Source organism: Haliaeetus albicilla, chromosome 18 (genome assembly GCF_947461875.1).
Source record: "Haliaeetus albicilla chromosome 18, bHalAlb1.1, whole genome shotgun sequence".
Classification (NCBI taxonomy): Eukaryota; Metazoa; Chordata; class Aves; order Accipitriformes; family Accipitridae; genus Haliaeetus; species Haliaeetus albicilla.
Window position 1 is genome coordinate 3245574 of NC_091500.1, and position 20889 is coordinate 3266462.

A 20889-nucleotide genomic window follows, 5' to 3' on the forward strand; every position below is an offset into this window, starting at 1 on the left:
CATACTGCCTAGCATTTACATAGCTACAAACCTTATATTACTTTCACTACTATCCAAGATCTCTTAGCACATTCTTCCCCCTATTCCTCTCCTCCCAAAGTTCACAGTGGCCTAAAGTGAAGTTACAGAAAAATTTTCAAGACTACTGCACAGCAAGCAAGGTGTCAAACACATACATGGTATTTCAGAAACTTCCATTCAATTTCAGGCCCCATCCTTCCCTCTAGACAAGAGACTTCAGACCTCTGAACCAATAGGGCAATCCTTGCAACATATTCATTTGTGCTTATCCAGATGTTATTTTTTCCAAAGGATTTTTCTGGATATGTTAGTCATGTCACAGTCTAAGTCTGTTATTTCATATACTGATAGAGCAGGCCTATTCTTTGCAAGTGCAAACACGAATGACTAGATAAGTAAAATAAAATAATAAAATAAATGCTAGTACAAACCTTCATCTCATTACACAAAGTGGGGAAAAGTCTTTTCATTAAATATTTATCAGTGATCAAGCCATATCTGAAGCCTTTGTTCAAAGATGAGCAAGACTCAGCAGCTGCTCAGGCTTTCCCAATTCTTGTGAAAATAAGGCCAGTTTGCTGAGATTGGCCAGTTGCTACTGAATGTCGAATTTTATTTTGGATATTTATGCAACTTTCAGGTCAAGCAAAATTGATCTACTTTGCAATGTATATTGCTTAATAAGTGTAAAATTAAAATAATGAAGATTCCTAACTCCAAAGAAGTTAAATCTCGAAACATATACTAGCATTCATAAAAATATGTATTAAATTCACTCTTATTTCCTAATGGTTCAGAGCACAGCCATTCCCCTGCAGCCTTCACCTAGAAACACCAGTAATTTCACAGGCAGAAGACCCCTTGCTTTTGATGGGCACATGGTAATCTCATTAGCAGAAAGACATTTAAGTATGTTTTTGTTATAAGGGAAAATACACAAGGAAACAAAAAAAAAGGTGAAGCCTCTTGTTTACCTGTGTCTTCACACTCTTCTGTCGCTTCCCAAATATGCAGGACAGATCATCTTCACTGCGCGAAGAGAGATCCTTACCTGAAAGGGGTAAGGAGAGGAAAAAAACCCACACAACTTTCACATTTGGTGTTGACAGGTACATTTTGATAACAAACTGTGACCCATGGAGGTAGAGAAATTATTTTTGGAGGTGAACAAAAATCAGGAGGAGAATGTTAAAGACTCTAAATGAAGGCTGACCATGACTCCCACATACAGTAGGAAATATGTGTGTGTGTGTGTAGGGGGAAAGGCTGGTGAGGAGACAACCACAGCCTGCTGGTGAATGCCCACAAGGAAACACAGAACAGCAGCTTGTTTCCCCTGACTTGATGCTGCAATTGGTATAGCAGGATGAAGGAAGCAGCCTGTACTACGCTAGAGGGAAAGAAGAGTTGTAACCTCCTACACACAAGAAAAGTTCAAGGAGAAACTGCACATCTTTGGATTCTCATGAGAATTCCCCATCTCTGACAGCGTTAGGGAGTTATAGCTCCTCCGTACAGTGAAAAAAAAATATCCATCTTTACTCAGTGGGGACTTTTCTTTGATTCATGAAATTGCTTTTGAAAAGCAAAACCTCCATCTCTGTAACACACTGGATTATTCCTATTTAAAGCAATTTCAAGGGTGAAGCAAAGACTTCTCTGAGTTTGAGTAGGACCATTAGTCCCATCTGACTGTTGCGTGGCTAGCTGAATATCACATGTGGAGCAGGGAGGGGGAAGCAAAAGGGTGTGATGTGATATTCTGAGATACTGCTGATTCCACAGTGCAGAAGCCTTTATATTGAGTTGTCCATAGCTTGTCTCAGAAAATCCTTTAAAAAAAAAAAGTCAACAAAAGTTAAAGAAACAAAATTAGCCCAGATAGGCCAACTTATCAGGAGTCTGCTGGGGTCTTACATCACTTGATTTTCTGATTCCAAAATCACTGTCCACAAAATAAATCTAAGCACTTAATGGACAAAAAAAATACATCTGACTATTCCACCTGTTTCTTCTTCTCAGGATCCTTAACTGCCCACAGAGGGTAAGCAGACATGTGAACCTAGAGGAAAAAAAGTGTTACCCAACTTTCTGGTGTCTCACTGTGCAGTCTCACCCAGTCCTTACCCAAGCAAGCTGGATGAGCCTGGCAGCTGTTTTCAGCTTTATCTTGGCCAAGCCTTGGAACATGACACTTACAATCCTGCTGCTCCTCCTCTCACCCTACACTTTCTTTCCATGCCTTCCCCCCCGCCCCTAAAGGCATCCCCCTCTTCTTGCATTCTGTAATAGAAAACCAACTTAGCTGACAGTCCAAATCTTTTGCAGCATCACAGTGGAACAGCTACTAGAAAAGCAACTGAAATCACTGTCTTAATCTCATACTGGGTGTGTATCCCCAGATCTAAGTGTGGCTGCTAAGGCTATGTGTGGTGCCTATGTTCCTGCTGCAATGAGGCTACAAAACAGCAACAGAAACGGAAGCTGCATTTTCTATCGTTGCTGCTCCCTTCTCCCGCTTTTGTGTGAGCTCATCTTGTTTAGTCTAAAAGGAAGCTGGATCGGACTTGAAGAACAAGGGCCACAACAACATTAGCCTTTCTCAAGTAACTTTTCCTCTTTCCCTGAAAAAGGACAATTTCCCTGTTTTAGACCACAGAGGGTACAATCAAACAGGGGCCTCCCTTATAGAAACACTGCAGCCAAACAACTAAGGCATACTGTTAATATGAAAGCCTTGCTCCAAGTTTTACATACTCAAAAGACACTTCTTTTTTCTCTATATTTAGTGAAAGGTTAAATCCAAATCAAATCAAAATAAATCCTCTTTGCTACCACCTCAAACAGGCCATGGCCTCTGTACTTGGAAGCCCTGAACCAATTTAATTGTTTAATGTTGTAAAGTGACAGGGTCATGTTAACAGGTTTGACTTCAAGGCCAAATTAATTAATCAAAAATCCCAAACCCCAATATCAGAATTTGGTCTCCATTAAAACGTCAGTTACCTCTGTTTTAGCTGAGGCATTTGCTATCAGAAAACATTACACAGAGCTTCAAGTTTAATAAATCAGTCATTAGTGGAAACTGATCCTATCCATACACTGAAACACATATATACACACACCATGTGCTCATGGGTGTGTGAAAGAGGAACACAACCAACGGAGAGATAGAGCAAGGGATTGAACAATTGTCAAGAGCCAAAACCAGGGATAGTTGAAATAATGTCATCACTGTAAGAAAGAAAAAGATTACTAAACTCCACAAGTTCTTGATACAGTTTTTCTGGCCACCAATCACTGTCCTAATTTATCCAATAAAGTACCTGGTAGATGTAAGAGGACTTTCCTCTTCCTGCATTCAGGTTTAATCTGATCACTGATCTTATCCACATGATCTCCTAACAGGGGTTATTGGAGATTGCAGAGGATAGTGCCGTGCAGATACCCAAGTAACTCTGTTATCATCTTTGCCTCCCCCTCCCATCTCCTACCCATGCACAGATCACTCAGAATATTCACTGTTCCTTTTTTCAGCTGATGGTTCCTTCAGATAGAAATTATTTTATTCAACAGTATAAGCCTAAAGCCATCCAAAATTGTCCAAAATAAAGAGGAACAGCGTAATACAGCTTTAAGTGAGTCGCTGCAGGGGGTATTTCTAAACCGAGATTTTACTTGCCAAATTTAGACCCCAGAAGGCAAGAGATCACCTTGACACGTTTTGGTTGGGGTTTTTGTTTCCCTCTAATCTTGGCTAGAGCTTATGAAACAACAAAACTCCTCTTACCTTTTGCAAACTTCATATAATGGACACGTTTCTTGGAAGATTTGGATTTTTCTTCAAGACTGAACGTCGTCTTCTGATTATTCACTGAGGACTCTAAAAAAGCCAAACCCAAACAGGTTCCAACCCTATTAGAGGCACTCTAATTAGCAAATTCAAACATCAGTGTATTTAACTTTCTCAAAACCAAGTCTCAACAACATATCACAATATATTACTGAAGGAAGCATGGTAAGTTTTTTCTGAGACATGTTACTGCTTGATTTTTTTTTGCCACATGCCCCTTCCCTTCCCATTTCTAATCTAATGTGATTTGAAAAGGCAGATACAGGTACTCCAGGTCAAAGGCAAAGTCTAATTCAACATCATTTCTACAGTAAGAAAGAATAATAGGTCAGGGTTTATTGTGCTGTTTGTTACAAAATATCTCCAGTGCCAGAGTCTGAGGAAGACATGAGAAACAGTACAAAATAAAATACTGAACCTGACTGGGTACAAAGAAAAAAAAAAATAAAAAAATCACACAGACAGGCTTTCCACTTCTAATACTACATGAAGTGCCTTTATCTGGACATAGTCTGATACATCTATGTAAAGAAATTAAACAGTGGCAGAGCTTTTCTGTCCCTGAGGCCAGCTAGAACAAATTGCCACATCCATATCAATTAATTTTCCTAGCTTCCAGAAGAGGGGTTGCACCTAAACTGTCCACTGGGAATGGTCTCTAGGGTTGGCTAAGTCCCAAATTCACTCAGGAGCTGTTTGGAAGAATGTTAGCTTGTGCAGGTCAAAACCATGTGAAGGATTAGTCTAACTATTTAACAGTAGAGATATCAAGTTCCTGTGCTGTGGCAGGTTATTTTACCGGTACTGACGTGCTCTTTGCACCCACAGAGCCTGTTAATTTACAAGAAGTTCTCAGAAGGAGGTAACCTGCTGTCTGGTTAATAACTATTTTATTAGCCCTGTCCTGAAAAGAAATAGGCACCATAGGATTCTCTGCTCTGTAACTCTAGAAAAGGCTACTCTGTTGAGATTTTTTTTTTTTTCCTTCCAGTGGCAACTGGGATCAACACATACCCTGAGGGCAAAGTTGAATCACCTTTTTCATATGATCCCACCCCTGAAAGCTCTGCAGACCAAACTTTTCTGACATTGGAATTACAGCACTTCACTGTTTGATAGGTAGTGACACCTGATGATAGAGTCATTGACCTAAAAATGAAATCCACAGCTTGCAGTGGGAGAGCTGACTACCAGAATGCAGTCTGAGACCTACTCTTCCATTCACACACCAAGCCCTAATGACAAGAGTAAGGACTAGCAAACCCAGTTTTAGAGTTTGCAGTCAGCTTGAAAATCCTCAATAAAAACAGTCTATGGGGAAAGTAAACATCACATCTAAAATATTGTGACCAGAGACGAAGCACTTTGAGTCTGCTCTCAGATCCACTTGTGCCGAAGGGAACATTACACAGCAAAGGATTTCCACTGGGCTTCCTCCTCGACTTTATTCTTACAGCAAAAGGGGCAGCAGCACCGCCTTGTGCCTTCAGGGAGGAATTTCACTACTGAAACGTGCTGGCACTTGCAATGGACAGGTAGGTACATCCCTATGCCTTCTAGTGACTGGTAAATCCTCTGACAAACTGAGCAAGCACTGCAGGAATATTAAAGTGTTTTTTAAAGCAATTTAGTCATAGCAATAAAGCTATGTGTCATTTCTGTAGCAAATCTGATACAGATGAATATTCCAAAGCACGTTACAGACATGGCCAGTATGTTGTCGCCCCATTTTACAAACGGGAAAGGGACACAGTCATCATCACTTAGTATTCCAGCAAAAGAGTCAGGAATCAAAACTCCTCACTAGGTGGTCAGCTAGGAAAAAAAAAAAAAAGAAAAGAAAGCTAAAACTATGTACATCAAGGGTATTTGAATGCTGGTATACTAACCACCACGGGGCCCTTCCTTCCCAATCTCTAATTGCAATCCAACTCTGGCAACTACACCGGTTATTTAAGAACAATGAAGTTTTTCAGCTGACTTTTAATGCAATTTGAAACTGGACAATAGCCAATAATGTAACATTTGATCCTGCAGCACAGCTGCAGGCAGAGTTATCTGGATGAGTTTTGCCAGCTTAAACAATTGTCAAAAAACCAAGTTTCAGAGCAATGCTTGCAGTCTGCAAATCACCAAATGTGATTCTGACTGGGAATTTTCAACATGCACCCAAATTTGTCCTCAGTGATTGAAAACTCTTGTCCCAGCTCCTAAAAAGACGAAGGAAAATTAACTGAGTAAAATAGGGAGAAATACGGTTTTCAGGAGCCACTTTGCATCTGTACAGATGACCCAGGGAATACTGCATAGATTTAGGAACAAGACAGCCTTGCTCAATGAACCTGCCTCTGTGCTGACTCATTGTGTCCTTGGGCAAGTCATTTCAGCTCTCTGCTCATCAGTTTGCAGGTTTCCCACCAGTTACACCTAACTGATCTTCCCATGGCTCAAGTTGGAACTTGGGTAGGATTTAGTTATAAAGGCAGAAAGGAACTTTTGGAATTTCCCTATGATACGCTATTCTACCTCTTGAGGACTTCAACTACAGCACCTAGCACTGTGTGGCCTCAGACCGTGATTATGGCTCCAACGCACAAGGACAGCTTACACAGCAATTTAAAAAAAGTGTTTTTAAAGCATCAGGTTCAGAATTGTAATCCTAGTTCTCTAGGATTAGAAACCAAGTTTGATCCTTCTTGCTAACTGATTTTCCTCCTCTTCTCTCTACCTTTCCTCCCTACAAAACCTTCTGTGGTCAGTTGCTAAATTCACTCAGCTGGCAGTTCTGCCACTAGCAGCATGTGGACAAGTTGCTGTGTCCAAATGGAAGCCCTTGGTTTAACAACACTCCATGGAGAGTTGTTTAGATATATGATCAGAGTCTAAGCTTGAGTATAACTAAAGGAGAGACGATAAACCATCTGATGCATACAATTCTTTCTGTAAGCTTACAATCACCAGTTTCGCATAACTTCATTTTTACAAACCAAGGTCAAACTGTAAAAAGCTTTCCAAAATTAAAAAGAATTTATAAATAGCCCTTTTGGGAAAGTTGTGTAGTTTCCCCACTTGCGTGCTCTACATCAGGGCTGCAAAAATCACATTATACCACACTCAAAACAGGTGCATAACTCTGAGTCAAAAGCTAAGAAGCAGCTCTCTGAGGACAGGAAAAGTAGGTATTTAGGAAACCACCAGAGCATGGACACCAGGTGTGACAGTTCATTAGTAAAAGAAAGGCAAACGCATCGGAATGGTGAGTGACTGTGTTGTGAGCCTTCATAATGGCTCTGGCTGCTTTACAAAGAAACAAGTCCTGCTGTAGTACATCCCAGCAAAAGGTCCCCTATGTTGTGGTCCTGGATAAAAAAGCAAGTTCAAAATTTTGTTTGCTTTCCCCAACAAAAAGCCTCTAATCGAGGCCTGACTGAGAGCAAAACTGATCCACCGAGATCTACTTATCAAGGCAGACAAACTTGAGCATGGTCATGGATGGCAACATGTCCTTTGGCTCCCACTGATTTTGGGGGAGAAGGGGAGTTGTGAACCTCAGCAAGTAGATTATTAGGAGCCCAAAGGATTGGGCCTCAGCTAGCCTTTTAAGACAAAGAATGGAAACTCTGCTAAGCTTCCAGCATCTGATTGAGGAAAGCATGAACCTACCTGTTTCACCCTGTCCATGGCAATCATTCAGTTCAGCCAGAAGCTGGTTGAAGTCATCCTGATGAGCAATCCAGTTGTCCTGTAAATATCACCCACATTAATATAAGACAAAAGTCTTCAGAACTAACATAAGTTTTTCTAAAGCAGATATTAAGACTCTGCACTCTGAGAAGCAACTTAATTGTATATACTCAATCCTTGTTGGTGGGAGGGACCCTCAGAAGCTCCACAGGTGGCAACACTAACAACAGCTCACTACAGTCACTCCAAAGTGCAGAAATGATAAGGGTTGCATTTGTATGTCCTTAAACAATACTGCTGCTGGCTCTGTGTGTCCCCCGCCTGTGCAAGATGTTTTCAGAAGTAGGCAGGAAGTACTAGTGTGATTTTTCCCAGCAACGAAGTTACTTAAGATGTTGATTATGAGACAAGCACCTGTAGGACCATATTCTGCTCTGCCTATGTACCTGAACTCCAGTCAGGAGTACCAGGAAGAGGGACCGAAGGCATGAAGCTAAAGAGGGCAGAAGACACAGGGAGAAAGGAAGTATTTCACTGATTTGCTTGGAAGAAAAAAAAAAAAAAATCTCTGAACAGCCTGCTCCTATTCACTGTAATCCTTCCAAGCAGGTACTTATTCCTAAACCACCCAACAAAGCAGAACTAAACTCCATGTCAAGAGTTTCTACAGAGATGTTTGCATAGGTACATGCTGCCACCAGATGTGACCACAGATTTCACTAACATCCCATTACAAAGACTGTGCTTTAGCTGAAATGGGAGCCACTTCCTTACCTGGGTCTAGTGCTCACCTCGTAATTGATGGTTGCTCCTAACCCCAGCATGTTGTTTTTCACCTGAACCTTGATATGTTCTGTATTTCCTTGTTCCTGAGCCCCAAGACCCTAAGGAGGATTCAAGGGTAAAAATGTAAGGATTTTACAGCAGTGACTAAGCAATTAGACCTTTTGTACTGTAAGATAGTTTGCAATGAAATACAGCAAGAAATCACAACTTACTATTTGCTTGTCTGTAACTGAATTCATTCACAGGCATTAGCACATGAGATACTATGGTTTTTTAATTTACTACTTAAGCCTCCAGCAAAGTATTATAAACACTAAAATAGCAACATTAAGTAGTTGGGTGATTAATCAGGAAGCCACCTGACATTCCTAGGCAAGTCCAAAGTGTTTACAATTTTAAAACAAGACACTACATAAAAAGAACATGCCTCTCACCAAAAATACCTCCATCATTGGGAAGGCAGCTGCGTAATGGCTGTAAGACAGATGCCACATAGAACGTACGATACAGAATGAAGTTATATGGGGAGAAGAGGGAGGGGAAGAGTCAGACTGGAGCTAGCAGGACATTTAAGAACTTCTTCCATCTCATTCACGCTAATAACCTGATGAAGATACTGGAGCAAACAAGTGTCAGGTTTGGCTATCCTTAAAAACATAATCACTCAAATCTGGGAAGCAATCTTTAGGCCCAGTATTATCTTTCTTAACTGTATGGTCAGGGGGGAAAAAAGACAAAGCGTTTGGTTTAAAACTTTACTCCTGGTGTCTACCTGCTTCTTCCCTAATCTGTCACCAGTAACAAATCATCAGCTAAGTGTATGGCTATAATAAACATGTATGTGGAGTAGTGGAGAAAAGCCCTGTGGATAGATCCTGGGTATATCTAATATCTGAAGCAATGATGCATATTTGAAAAAGGCTGTTGCTACTACAAATCCAGTAGAGTTTATTTGGTCAGTGGGGTGGAAAGTTTACCTTGAAACTTCTGCTAACCAAAAAGTATGGAAGCAAGCAGGACACTTGGTTACACATCCTGCTGTGACCCAATTCCAATACAACTAATAACAGGACTAGTGTAAGCAGCTTAATTTCACTGCACAGATGGGCTTTTGCCCATTAATTTGATCAAGCTAAGGTTCCACTTGTCTGAGTTTGTAGTGGAATGGAGAGATAAATCTTTCTCGTACAGCTATAACTGTTGTAAAGGAAGATCTGGTAGCTCAAGTAGGAAACTTATTGTTGTGAAGATGATGGGGAGGTGGGGAGGGTGACAGACAGAAAACAACATGAGGCCTTCCTTTCACACCCTGACACAGTGTTCATAATGGCAAAGGTGTTATCTATGGTCAGAGAAGCTGGCTACCTAAAAATAGAACCAGAACATTTAACAGTATTTTTTATACTCTGGTTTACATATCTATTTTAATCTTACACACATAAAACACCTATGCATACAATTTACATAAAAGGACAGTACTCATGCTCCATACTCTTAACAGTTTGGTCTAAAGCCTAGTGAAACCAATGCCAGTTCCTTGACTTCAGCAGCATTTGAATCAGGTACCACTGCTTGTTCGTGAAATGAGAGGCAGTTAGAAGCCAGATTTATATGTACTAACTGTAAGACAACTGAGGCAACAGTAGGCTACACTGAGAAATCCAAGAGTAGGCTTATTTTTCTAAGTTTTAACACATTCACAGAACTGAGAATGATCCTCATTTTATTCCCTTTAAAAAAAGGCTGGGAGATGAAGTCTAGGAGAAGAATTAAATAAATATTGTGGGAGTTTTGTGTGCATTCGTTTCATCAAACATGCTGACGTACAGGTCCAAATCTCAGCTTTGCTGAGGCACCTTTGTGGAAGTTAAACTGCTTTCAAGGGGCAGCTGAGAAGTCTGCAGCTGCCTGCACTGACCTAGAGATTATTCTTAGTGCCAGAAACCAGTCACCTCACTCCACAGGTACAGGCTGGAGCTGGGAAGGAATACAGCTCACATAACGCTGCATTTTGGCCATTCAAGGAACAGATCAGAAGTAAACTTTATAACAGGTCCTGGAGTTGTTTTAAACAGTACCAAACACCAGGGAGAACAGAGGGTGTAAAGGCAACTTAAAGCCTTTAACCATCACCTGATTTAACATACCAACTCCTGCTCTTACTTGGGGACTTCACCTTGTCAAAGAGAGAAGAGGAAAAACTGGAAAGCAGGACAGGCACAAGCAAGCAAATACCTTTGTAACAAACTGCAGAAATCTAACATTGCTCAAATTCTTTGTGCAATTAAGAGAATGCATCAAATAAAAAGAACACGGCTGTTTTAAACACTGAGATCGAGAGTCCCCTGGCAGTCTTCCGCCCTTCAGCCAGACAACTCTCCTTCACATCATACCTTTCCTTTGGACCAGCCCATCTTTTCCAGCATCTTCTGGCCAAATTTAGATTCATCTTTACTCCAAGCGCTATTTCGTGGATCCACAGACCACTTCTGCCTTCTACGGGCTAGAGCAGGAAGGAAAAATTCAAACAGGCTCTACTGACATTTCTGCAGTGTTCTTAGTATTTAATCAATTCAAGAAAAGCTCTTCATTGCAAAAAAACCCAGAACTTATGCCAGACTAAACACATCTTGGGGGTTTAATTTTATTAAACCTTATATTGCAAAAAAAGGACAGTGAAAATGTTAATTATTAATGTGAAGAATGTCAAAGTAAAATTGCAATGGAAATTGTCATCCCTAAGGATGGGCTGCAATTCAGGGAAGGCTTTAAGGATTACCATTTAGGTGTACAGGCCTAAATTCCATTTTTATTCCAACTTTGTTTTACATCTGGCTTCAACATGAAATCTATAGGGGATGAGACTACAGTGCTAGCTTTCCCAGTTCTGGACAATATCCACTAGCCAGTCTTCCTTTTAACCAGAACATATAAGTTTTAATACTTGCCTTCATAACAAAAGCCAAGTCAAAAATCAAATATAAGTGACCAGAGAAACTGAATTACAGAACACAAACCAGTGGGATTTCAGCTTTTGGATTTACCACAAAATGGTTTATTCAGAAACGGAAAAGTCACCGGAAATTATTGCAGGTGTTAAGAGATCCAAACGTGAATCAAGGCTCCTTTGTCCTATACAGACTCCTAAAGAAACTATAGTCCCTCAGGCTCACATGCGTGCGCTTGACTCTATCATCAGGAATAGCTTCATTGAAATCAAGGAAGAAAAGCTAGCACAGTTAACCAGTCACTTTAAGTGTGCACCTAAACATATGCAGGAAGACAACCTACATAAACAAGACAAACAAAGAATGGGAGACAGGAAGATTACAAACTTCATTAAACACGATGGGAAATGGTGGATCAAAACTGACCGATTAACCCAAGGCCGTACAAAGTCAGTGAGAAGCCAAGTCCACTGAAGGGCTTTCAACATAATCAGGAAGTCATCTTTCCCTAAAATGCAACAGTTAAGATTTGGGCCAGAGGGACAAAATATTACAGGGATGTTCGATTCATTTTTTGTCCAGCTTTGTTTCATTCTTAAAGAAAAACTAACACTGTCACAATGCATGATGGTGGCTTTTTTTAAACATACTTCCGAAGCTCTGAAGCTCAAAATAGGTGCTGCGTGGCAGCCCAATAAAAAGTAATAGTCTTATAAAGAATTTTAAAAAACCCCAAACAGTCCATAAAAAACATTTTACAGTAGGTTAAATGACTGAGCACTGTGAGAGGAATCGAGAGAGCCTTCACTTGGTTCACTTCTCTACAGAAAAACAACAACTTATTTCCAACAGTCAGACTTCAGAGAAGCATCTACTACAAGCCCTGCCTGTGCTGCTAACAAAAGGTGATAAAGTGCCACTGCAGACTGTGATTTTAAACACCCAAGAAAATTAGGGTTCCCTGCTGCCCCACTGCGAACAAACACTCTGGCTCCCTCCGCAACATGGCGGACTTCACTCATTTATTGCAGTGTTTGAAACACTGAGCTAGGAACCCGGGACAATTAACAAGCTTTGTCATCTTCCCTCACCCAAGATGCAAATGATCTCTAAGGACCCAGGTTTCCAGTGGTTTCTGGGGGGAATGAGTTAAAAAGCTATCAAGCTGGCAGCAAAAGTTAAGTCCTATAAAAACAGGGAACACCTTGGCTGCTGGCTTTCCTCCGTAGCTGACAGTGAAACAAACATAAAAAGAAAGACAATAAAAAGAAGCAATTTAATAGAGATTATGCTGCACAGCTGAGCAGCAGCCCTCCTTTTCAATCATATTTCTTAATTTGTCCCTTTGTTTAAAATCTCTCGATTAATATCAACTTTCCCTCACTCATCAAAACCTAACTGTTCAATGCCTTTTTTAAAAAGGTATGTAACTGTAACAACATTTTAAGTATGCCCATATTCTGTTATGCTCTCTGTAACTAGTTCCCCAGGTGGTGACTTTGCAAATCCCAAGAAATTAAATTCAACGCAATTCTTACTGTTCTAAAGCCACCGTATGTATCTAAGGATTTGTCTACACAGCAGAGGTAATCTGTGTCAACTGAATGTGTGAATTTAAATTAACTTCCAAATTAAGTTGTTTGATGTAGTTCAACTAATCCACTTTAAAAGTTAATTTCTATTAATTTTCCTGAATCTTTCTCTCTCCGTAGAGAAGCCCTGAGATGTTTTACTCTCAGGAGGACACTGGTAACAAAACACAAGGGCACCTAATACAGAGATTTCTCAAGCTTGAAATTTTGAGAGACCTTCCCTTTCCCAGCACTTGCAATCCAAGTATTTCAAACCTTTTAACTACCACTATGGAATTAATCCTCACATTTCTGCCATGTTTACACACACTTATTTTCAAAAATGGTAAGCTAGACGCAGGAAAATAAACTTGCTTACATCTTTAGAGAAGTATTTAAGAAAGCCAGGAACAACTTCATGCCACATACAGCAACCACAAAATCATCTCCCCTCTCCAAACAAACAACAAAAAAGACTGTTTAGTCAACAATTTATCAGAAATGTTTGTTCACCGATGTCTTAAGAGCAAGAAAGGAAACAATATACTATCTTCCAGCTAAAAAATTCATCTCAGAAGTTAACACCAATCTTCTGGGTTGCTCATAAAATGAGCCTAGTGATAGTAATGCAACTCTGGGCAAGCAGCACCATCCAGTGGAGAAAAGCGTAATTTCTTTAGATACTTCACTAAGATACCCTGCGATTTGAAAAAGATCAATTACTAAACCCTTTTACCAAGACTAATTCTGTGCCTGGAGCATGTGTTTAACTATCATTGCTGAAAGTTCCCTAACAGTTCCCATCCAAAGCCCTGCTGTGTGCCCATTTATGGTGATAACAGAAAATAATAAACAGGCTAAATTTCTCCAACAAACAGAAAAAAATATACTGCCCACAGAAGGGACTTTATTTTTAATCAAAGCTATGAAACCCATCATTAACACGTACATTTTTTTCCTGACAAGCGCCAGTCAGATAGAGAGTTAATTAAAGTTTATTAACAGTTAAGAGTAGTTAAAAATAAGTGAAAAAAAGCTCTTTGGCTATTTCCGCAATTGATACATTTTTAAAATTCAAACTACGTAAGCAAAGAATGATCAAGTTTGTCTTTTCTCAGTTTAGTTCACAGCATCACAAAAGTTGGAAGGACCTCTCAAGATCATCGACTTCAACCCCCTGCATAAGCAGGTTGTCCAGGACCATGTCCAGTCTGGTTCTGAATATCTCCACGGACAGATACTCCACAGCCTCCCTGAGCAATTCGTTCCAGTGTTTGGCCACCCTCACAGTACCAAAAAGACGGAATTTCCTGTGTTTCAATTTGCACTCACTGCTTCTTGTCCTGTCACTGGGTACCACTGAGAAGTTACTTTAAGTGCCTGAAATGCATGTGCTTTCACAGCTGTAGTAAAACCAATTAACACCTCCTCCCTCAACTGTTTTTTTTAGGATGAATATTAATAAGAGCATCAGAACTTGATCTGGAACTGCAAACAAAAATGCATGGCTTCACAATTATAACTGCAGCTGAAGGTGATGAACAAAGGCATACAACTGTGCAAAGGTGCCTCTCAGCAGCTAGATTTGGCTTTTAAGGCATTTGATTTTAGAAGTCACTACATACAAAAGCTATGTTAACACACTGGAACAGGTCACCCAGAGAGGCGGTATACGCCCCATCCCCAAAAACATTCAAGGTCAGGTTGGACGGGGCTCTGAGCAACCTGACCTAGTTGAAGATGTCCCTGCTCACTGCAGGGCGGCTTGGACTAGATGACCTTTAAAGGTCCCTTCCAACCCAAACCATTTTGTGATTCTGTGATTATTGTTATGTACAGTGTCCAACTGAAATAATTAACAAATTCTGAAAAAAAATGGTACCAAAGTTTACAACTAAAATAATTAGAAAATCCCATATGTAAATTCAATTTTGTTTTCCTCAGTTCACACCTGTATTTTCCACTAGAAACCATATTTTCTAATTAGTCATTATACTTAAGTCCATCTTTCCTGTAGTCAAGCAAACAAATTCATCAGACCCTATGCTGTCATGTTAAGGGTGTCCTGACACCACTAAGCTTACCAAAACCACCCAAGGACATTAAAAATACTGAGACAGAAGTGTATTAGTCCTATAACAAAAATCTACGGTTCAGAAGTTTAGTCTTTCTATTCATATACAGTTTTACAATTACTAGAAAAGGCTCCTTTACAGGAATGAATCTTTAACTTGGAAGAGAAGGCAGCAAAAGTTTTTAGTTCTCACTTCGGCCAGCCCCGACACAGTTCTGTTTCTTGAACTGACGGGCTTTACCCAAGAAAGAGTTACCAGTCAGGATATTTATCCAATGTTTTAATAAATTCTTTTAGATATGGGGAGCCCAAGTCCTCAATCGCCTCAGAGGTAAGAGCGAAGCTTTATTGGACTCCAGTATTAGGAAAAAGTTAAACAAAATTATCAGGCTGCATATCATAAAACCTTCAGAAATTATTCACTCGGCAACACTTACACAAAGGGCATGACACAACCTCATGGACTTATCCTGAGCTCTCCCCGCGAGTTCAGCGGATTTACCTGCCTTTTCTGAAGCACCTGCCTGAAACCCCTGACACCCCACTCTCACTTTCCCCCCCCCCAGAATTCCCCTGCTCTCCGCAGCTCCCTGCGCAGACAAGAAGGGCGAGCTCAGCTCAAACGCTAACCCGGCGTGCGATCCAAAGACCGATGCCTACAGACAAGCGGATCCCCCGAGTCCTGCCTGGCTGACACACAGCAGCCGCCAACCCCCAGCACAGCCCCGGCCCCAAAGTTTCGGGGTACCTAACGCACCCCGCCGCAGAGATGGCGCCCAGGCCCTGAAAGGAAACGCCGGCCCCCGCCCCATCAAGCGAGGGCGGTGAGGAGGGGCTGGGGTAGCTCCCAGGCAGCCTCCCCCCCCCTCAGGATAACGGCTCACCCCGACCCCGACCCCGGCATCGCCCCGAGCCCCGCCGGCGCGGTTCGCTCCCCGCGGGGAACGGCACTCACGCTCCGCCAGCATCGCCATCTTGGGGACCTTCCTCCTTCCGCGGCGCGTTCTCCCACCGCCCCGAGGGGGACTTGTGAATGCAGGCGTCGGTAGAGGCGGTTAAAGAAATGCCTGATTAAAAAAGAAGGCTTGAAGCAAGCGAGCACGGCGCCCCCCCACTACCGAAAACGGAGGGTGTAAACCCGCTAAAATTCTACTTAAAGATACCGAAGGACGTGCGGTTATATCGGCGATTCTCGCGCCTTTCCCGGAGGATATCGGACAGGCACCTTTGCGGGCAGCCGAAGAGCGCGCGCGCGCGCCGCGGGGCGGGGGGGGCGGCAGCGTCCTCTGCCTCCGCAGAGAGGGCCGGGGGTGCGCGGCGGGTTCTGCTGGGCGCTTCGGGACTGCCCCGCAGCCGTTAAAGCCGCTTAAAGCTTCTGCGAGCGGGTGGTGGGGTCCCTTCGGGTGTTTAGTCGTCCCCACAGGTGCAGCTTGGGACGGCGTGTCCGCAGCCCGTTGTGAGGGGGGGGTTCGTGGAGGGTGGGGAGCGGGATGAGCCAGTGTTCGGCTGTGGCCTCGGGGTGTGTGGTGAAAAATGACGGGGCACGGCCCGTCTGAATCCTTGGGGGGTGTGAGGGGGGGATAAATGTCCCTGAATTTACCCAAATCTGTGCCCGTCGCGGGAGGGAAGAGCGGTGGGGGGGCCTCACGTGTCCTGTCCGCCGTCCTCTGCCTGTCCTCTTGTAATAAAGCTGAACTTGTCATGATCGGGTCCCAGGACAGCTCTTGGTATAAAAATGGTCGAAGATGTTGAAGCCTGAGCCTGAGGGGAAACTATCAGACAAGACTTTTAACAAGCAGCAGCAATGAACTACGTAAACATGTCTTAACAGCAGCAACTTGAAGCCTCCTCAGGCAAATTACATCTTTATTCTGCTTTTCAAGATTTTTAAAGATTCTGTGATGAACCCAGATCTTCCTTCCTATAATATTACCTCAGTGCTTCTTGTCTTACTCCCCTTACGTGTGGAATAAAGAGTATTCTTTCCTTTCTGAATCAAATGTTTTGTATTTGGCTACTGAATGCAACACCTCCTTGTTGTTTACTTGCTGAATCAAACCGCCACTATTTAGTATTCTTTTCTTGCAGATCATGGTTTTGAGCCCTTGGTCATTCATGTTTTTCTGTGTTTTTAGCCACTCTTCAGTTGTTTTATTTAAAGTGTAGCACCCAAAACACAACACACGTGATGCTGCTGAGATCTTCAGAGGGCTTAACTGGAGTTGTAGGCTGCTTCCCCTGTCTCTTCTCTGGCTATGTTTTGCATCTGAGTGTAATATTTTGTTTTCTAACCTCCGTACCCCTTTCAGAGAAGTGCTACGTAAGGCTTTTGTATTCTGTGTTCGTGGAGTGTGTTAATCCTGTCTTTTGCCCTTACTGAATCAACACTTACTTCTGTCTTTCTATTTTGTTGTATTGTTCTGAATTGCAGACCTTTGGGGTCTCTGCTGTCTCTTTCCCAGCTTGGAGTCACCTGCAAGCGTGGTAAGTGTGCTCTATACCTTAAGTCAGGTCGTTAAGGGGAGTATTGAGTCCTACCAGGATCAGAACAGATTGGCCACCACTCTTTCTTCATCCACCCTTCCATTTGGATGACAACTGGATTACAGCTGGCCCAGTTCAGCTTTTCAAACTGCTTTGCTTCTGTGCTTTTTGATTTACTTTACATTTCCCTATTTGCTTATAAGAACACTGTGAAAGACAGTTTCTAAAGACTTTATAGACATAGAAAATAGAAATTATAACAGTGTATTTTCCTCTGTAAGACCCATTCTGTCGGTCAAAGTTAGGTTGATATGATGGAGCTTGTTCTTGGCAAATCTATAAACTTACAAATAGCCTGCTTTTTTTTTAAATAGTTTATATTAAATTCCTATTAAACTGACTGCTCTGCCCTACTTGCTCCTTTAAAGACGAGTATCAAGTTGGTCCTTTTGTGGTCTTCTAAGCCCACATCCAGCCAGAAATTCTCACAGCGTATGTTCTCACCAGCCTTTTGACGTCAGTTCTCTGCGTACTTTCAGGTCACATTCGTCAGGCTTGACTGGTGTGAAAACAAATAAATACTTCCCAATCCTTCACTACCTGGGAGAGAGATCTTTTCCCTTTGCCTAATTGTGTTAGCCACTTGATTGCATCTAGTCCTTTTGGTGAAGACTAAGTGGATGAATCATGCCCTGCTCCCTCTGCTGTGTAGTGGATCAGCCTTGCCTTTGGTCTTTCTCTTATGCCTGCTGCACTATATAAAGCTTTGCAACTGCAGGTTTTATCTCATTCAGTGCCTTGACTTTGTTCATTCTGTCTGTTACGCTCATACTATATGTCTGTGTGTGCTCTGCATAAGGTGGTCTTGCATCTACTTCTTGTCTCCTGGCTTGCAGCTGGATGTTATGCGCTGATGCGCTTATTAGCGTTAGTTTAAGGAATGACTGTCTTGAATTCATAAACCAGGCTCCCAAGACACTGCCTGGTCATTCTTTGAGCTTACTGAGGTCTACCTGAAATCTGTCAATATTTTTTTGCTCCTCTACTCTCCTGCCTTAGGATGAGGAACCATCATTTGTACCTGGAAATAACCAGGTATGTGGCAGATTTCAAGCTTCCACTTAAGGTTTTCCTCCAGGAGGAAATCCCTAGAGATCAGAATCAACCCTAGGAGAGCCTTCTTTCTGTTTTTTTTTTTCTTGCCCTAACAAAATTCATACACAGCAGAGACCTGCTTGGACAGTCTAGGACAGGGTCCACCTCACCTCCCTTAACTGTGTACAAAGCAGGCCTGTAACCTGAATTCCTGGTGCCCATCTTTCTGCTAACCCAGAGGGAGTTCAGATACCCAGCTGAGTCTCAGGATACTTCTAGCTGAATCCCATCAGCCCTGCTTTCTTCATAAGGGAGGACAGGCCAGATGAACTCTCATGTCACCACCAGCTCTGTGATTCTGGTAGTTCTCAATCTGACACCCCATCTGCTTTCTAGTGCTCACAGGTCACACGCACCAGGATCCTCCTCCCCTTTCATCACCACCCAGGGATTCTCAGCAGTGGCCACTCTTTGCTGTTGTCTGGATCTGAAATATAAGGTGATGTATTTTCCCCTCCGCCATCCTCCCACCTGTGTTTCCTGAACAAAGTACTGCTCCTGGCAGTAACAGCCATTATCGCTCTGAGGTCTCTATTACGTCAGCTAAATTGTAGTGTCATCCATGCGTTCAGTGTTCAAACGGTCACTTACTTGTGTGAGCCATTTCAGACCAGCCAAATTCTGCTTCCATTTTTGATTCTGGAGAGGTGTTAAGGCTTCTAGCTGAGAATTGAGTGTAATATTTGATCGCTCCAATAGGTAGCAGCATTACATACCTTTGAGTCAGCTTCGCTGTGCTAGAAAGACATCACTGAAGGGGGAAGATCGGAAGTAATTTCTGTTAAAGGATGCCTTGAGGTTGAGATTTGTTTCTTGTTTGTTTTTGAAACTTAATATTCGACTGCATCGGAGCACTTCTACTTCCAAAGCTGTCTTACTCCCCTGCTTGCAAAGAATCACAGCTTAAAACACAAATGAGATCATACCTTCTTTAATTATTGCTGACTGCATTTGCTTAACAGCAGGCTTGAGGTCAAGGTCCAAATTATTCTACACAGATGTAGCCACAGTTCTTGCAAATTAGTATTTTAAAGTGCTGATCCTAGAAACATTTAAGTACATGTATATGCACAGGGGCAGTGAAATTAGGCAATGTGCACAAAAGGGGAAGGTCCCATCCAGGGGCAATTATTATATTTCACAATTACATATCTGGGTAAAGCTGGTGTCACAGGAAAGAAAAATATTTGTATGCATATATATGTGTGTTTGTGTATATATTTTCTTCCCAGAGAAAGAACAGCTTATATGGGTGATTATAGCCCTCTAAGAATATAGCCTGAAATCCCATTTCCAGTGTGCTTGGAGTGGTTGAAATGTAGCTCTTCTCTGAAAATAAAGCAATAAAGATGCCTGGTGGGCATTACGTTCAGAGTTCTCCAGCGATTCCTCCCAAGGGTCTTACTTGAAAAGGTGTTTCCCGACAGCCAGCACTGCAAAGATCATTTAGGGCTCAGAGATCTGAGCAGGGTATTTTCCTCCTGGCACATTGTTATCGATTGCATGGTGGCTGCAGCCTGCGCTGTGCTGTCAGCGCCAGCTCCAGAGTCCCCACATGCCTTGGGGAATTCCTTTGATGCCACGCACAGGTTGAAGTGTCTGGGTCTTGGGGGGAGATCCAGCTGGGATGAACAGAGCCAACAATACAGATAAATTGAAACGGCAGATGAATGGAGGAGGGTTGCAAGCGCGGCTGAGCCTGATACCCACCTTGCTGGCCCCATTCCACCCAGAGGAGACACGTGGAAGGGAATTACATTTCCCAGCTAATGAGCAGTTCCTATGCCCCGCAGAAGGGCAGCCACGGCTGTCAGCAACGGGCTAATGCCACGGGTAGCTCTACACCAGTCTCTTGCTACCTGAGGACACTGGGGTGGGATCCATGAACGTGTTATAACCCCCTTGGAGTTCATGGGGAGACAGGCATTCACAGGTGGGGTTCAGGTCCCCTTACACTAGATGCCTGCAAGAGATGTCTAGACCTGAATGTATCACCCTGAGTTCAAATAGAGAAGAAACAGCATCACTCAAAGCACCCATTTTTCTCTGTCTATGCCCCATTCAAATGCCCCATCAACAAGGGAAATGTGAGGAGGGAGAGGAGAGGTGGCCAGGAAAAGAATAGAGAAGTGGGGAAAAAAGGAAGAGAAAAGCAAGTAAAGAAATAGGATGTGAGTCCTGGCTGTGCAACAGGTCATTTGTGAGGCAAATCAGCCTCTGTTGTGTGATAAATGGCCTGAGGCCAGACTAGAAATGCTTATTGAGCGAGTCCTGGGAGAGGTGTGATGGAAGCACTAGGGACAAGGACTGCCT

General features: G+C 42.4%; 1 protein-coding gene and 1 long non-coding RNA gene across 2 annotated transcripts in view; one reads left to right on the forward strand and one right to left on the reverse strand.

Annotated features, from left to right (window-relative positions):
- Positions 1 to 15956, reverse strand: part of PINX1 (PIN2 (TERF1) interacting telomerase inhibitor 1) — a 62524-nt gene extending 46568 nt beyond the window's left edge. The window contains exons 1-6 of the mRNA XM_069805549.1: positions 15893 to 15956; positions 10738 to 10847; positions 8350 to 8442; positions 7538 to 7616; positions 3812 to 3904; positions 996 to 1072 (exon numbers count right to left, since the gene is read on the reverse strand). Of these exons, the coding sequence (XP_069661650.1) occupies positions 996 to 1072; positions 3812 to 3904; positions 7538 to 7616; positions 8350 to 8442; positions 10738 to 10847; positions 15893 to 15911 (471 nt within the window). The 5' untranslated portion in view covers positions 15912 to 15956. The remainder of the gene's footprint in view (positions 1 to 995; positions 1073 to 3811; positions 3905 to 7537; positions 7617 to 8349; positions 8443 to 10737; positions 10848 to 15892) is intronic.
- Positions 15957 to 15986: 30 nt separating this feature from the next.
- On the forward strand, positions 15987 to 16937 carry LOC138689681 (uncharacterized). The gene is made up of 2 exons (XR_011328583.1): positions 15987 to 16325; positions 16654 to 16937. It is a non-coding gene; the product is annotated as an uncharacterized lncRNA (long non-coding RNA).
- The last annotated feature ends 3952 nt before the right edge of the window (positions 16938 to 20889 follow it).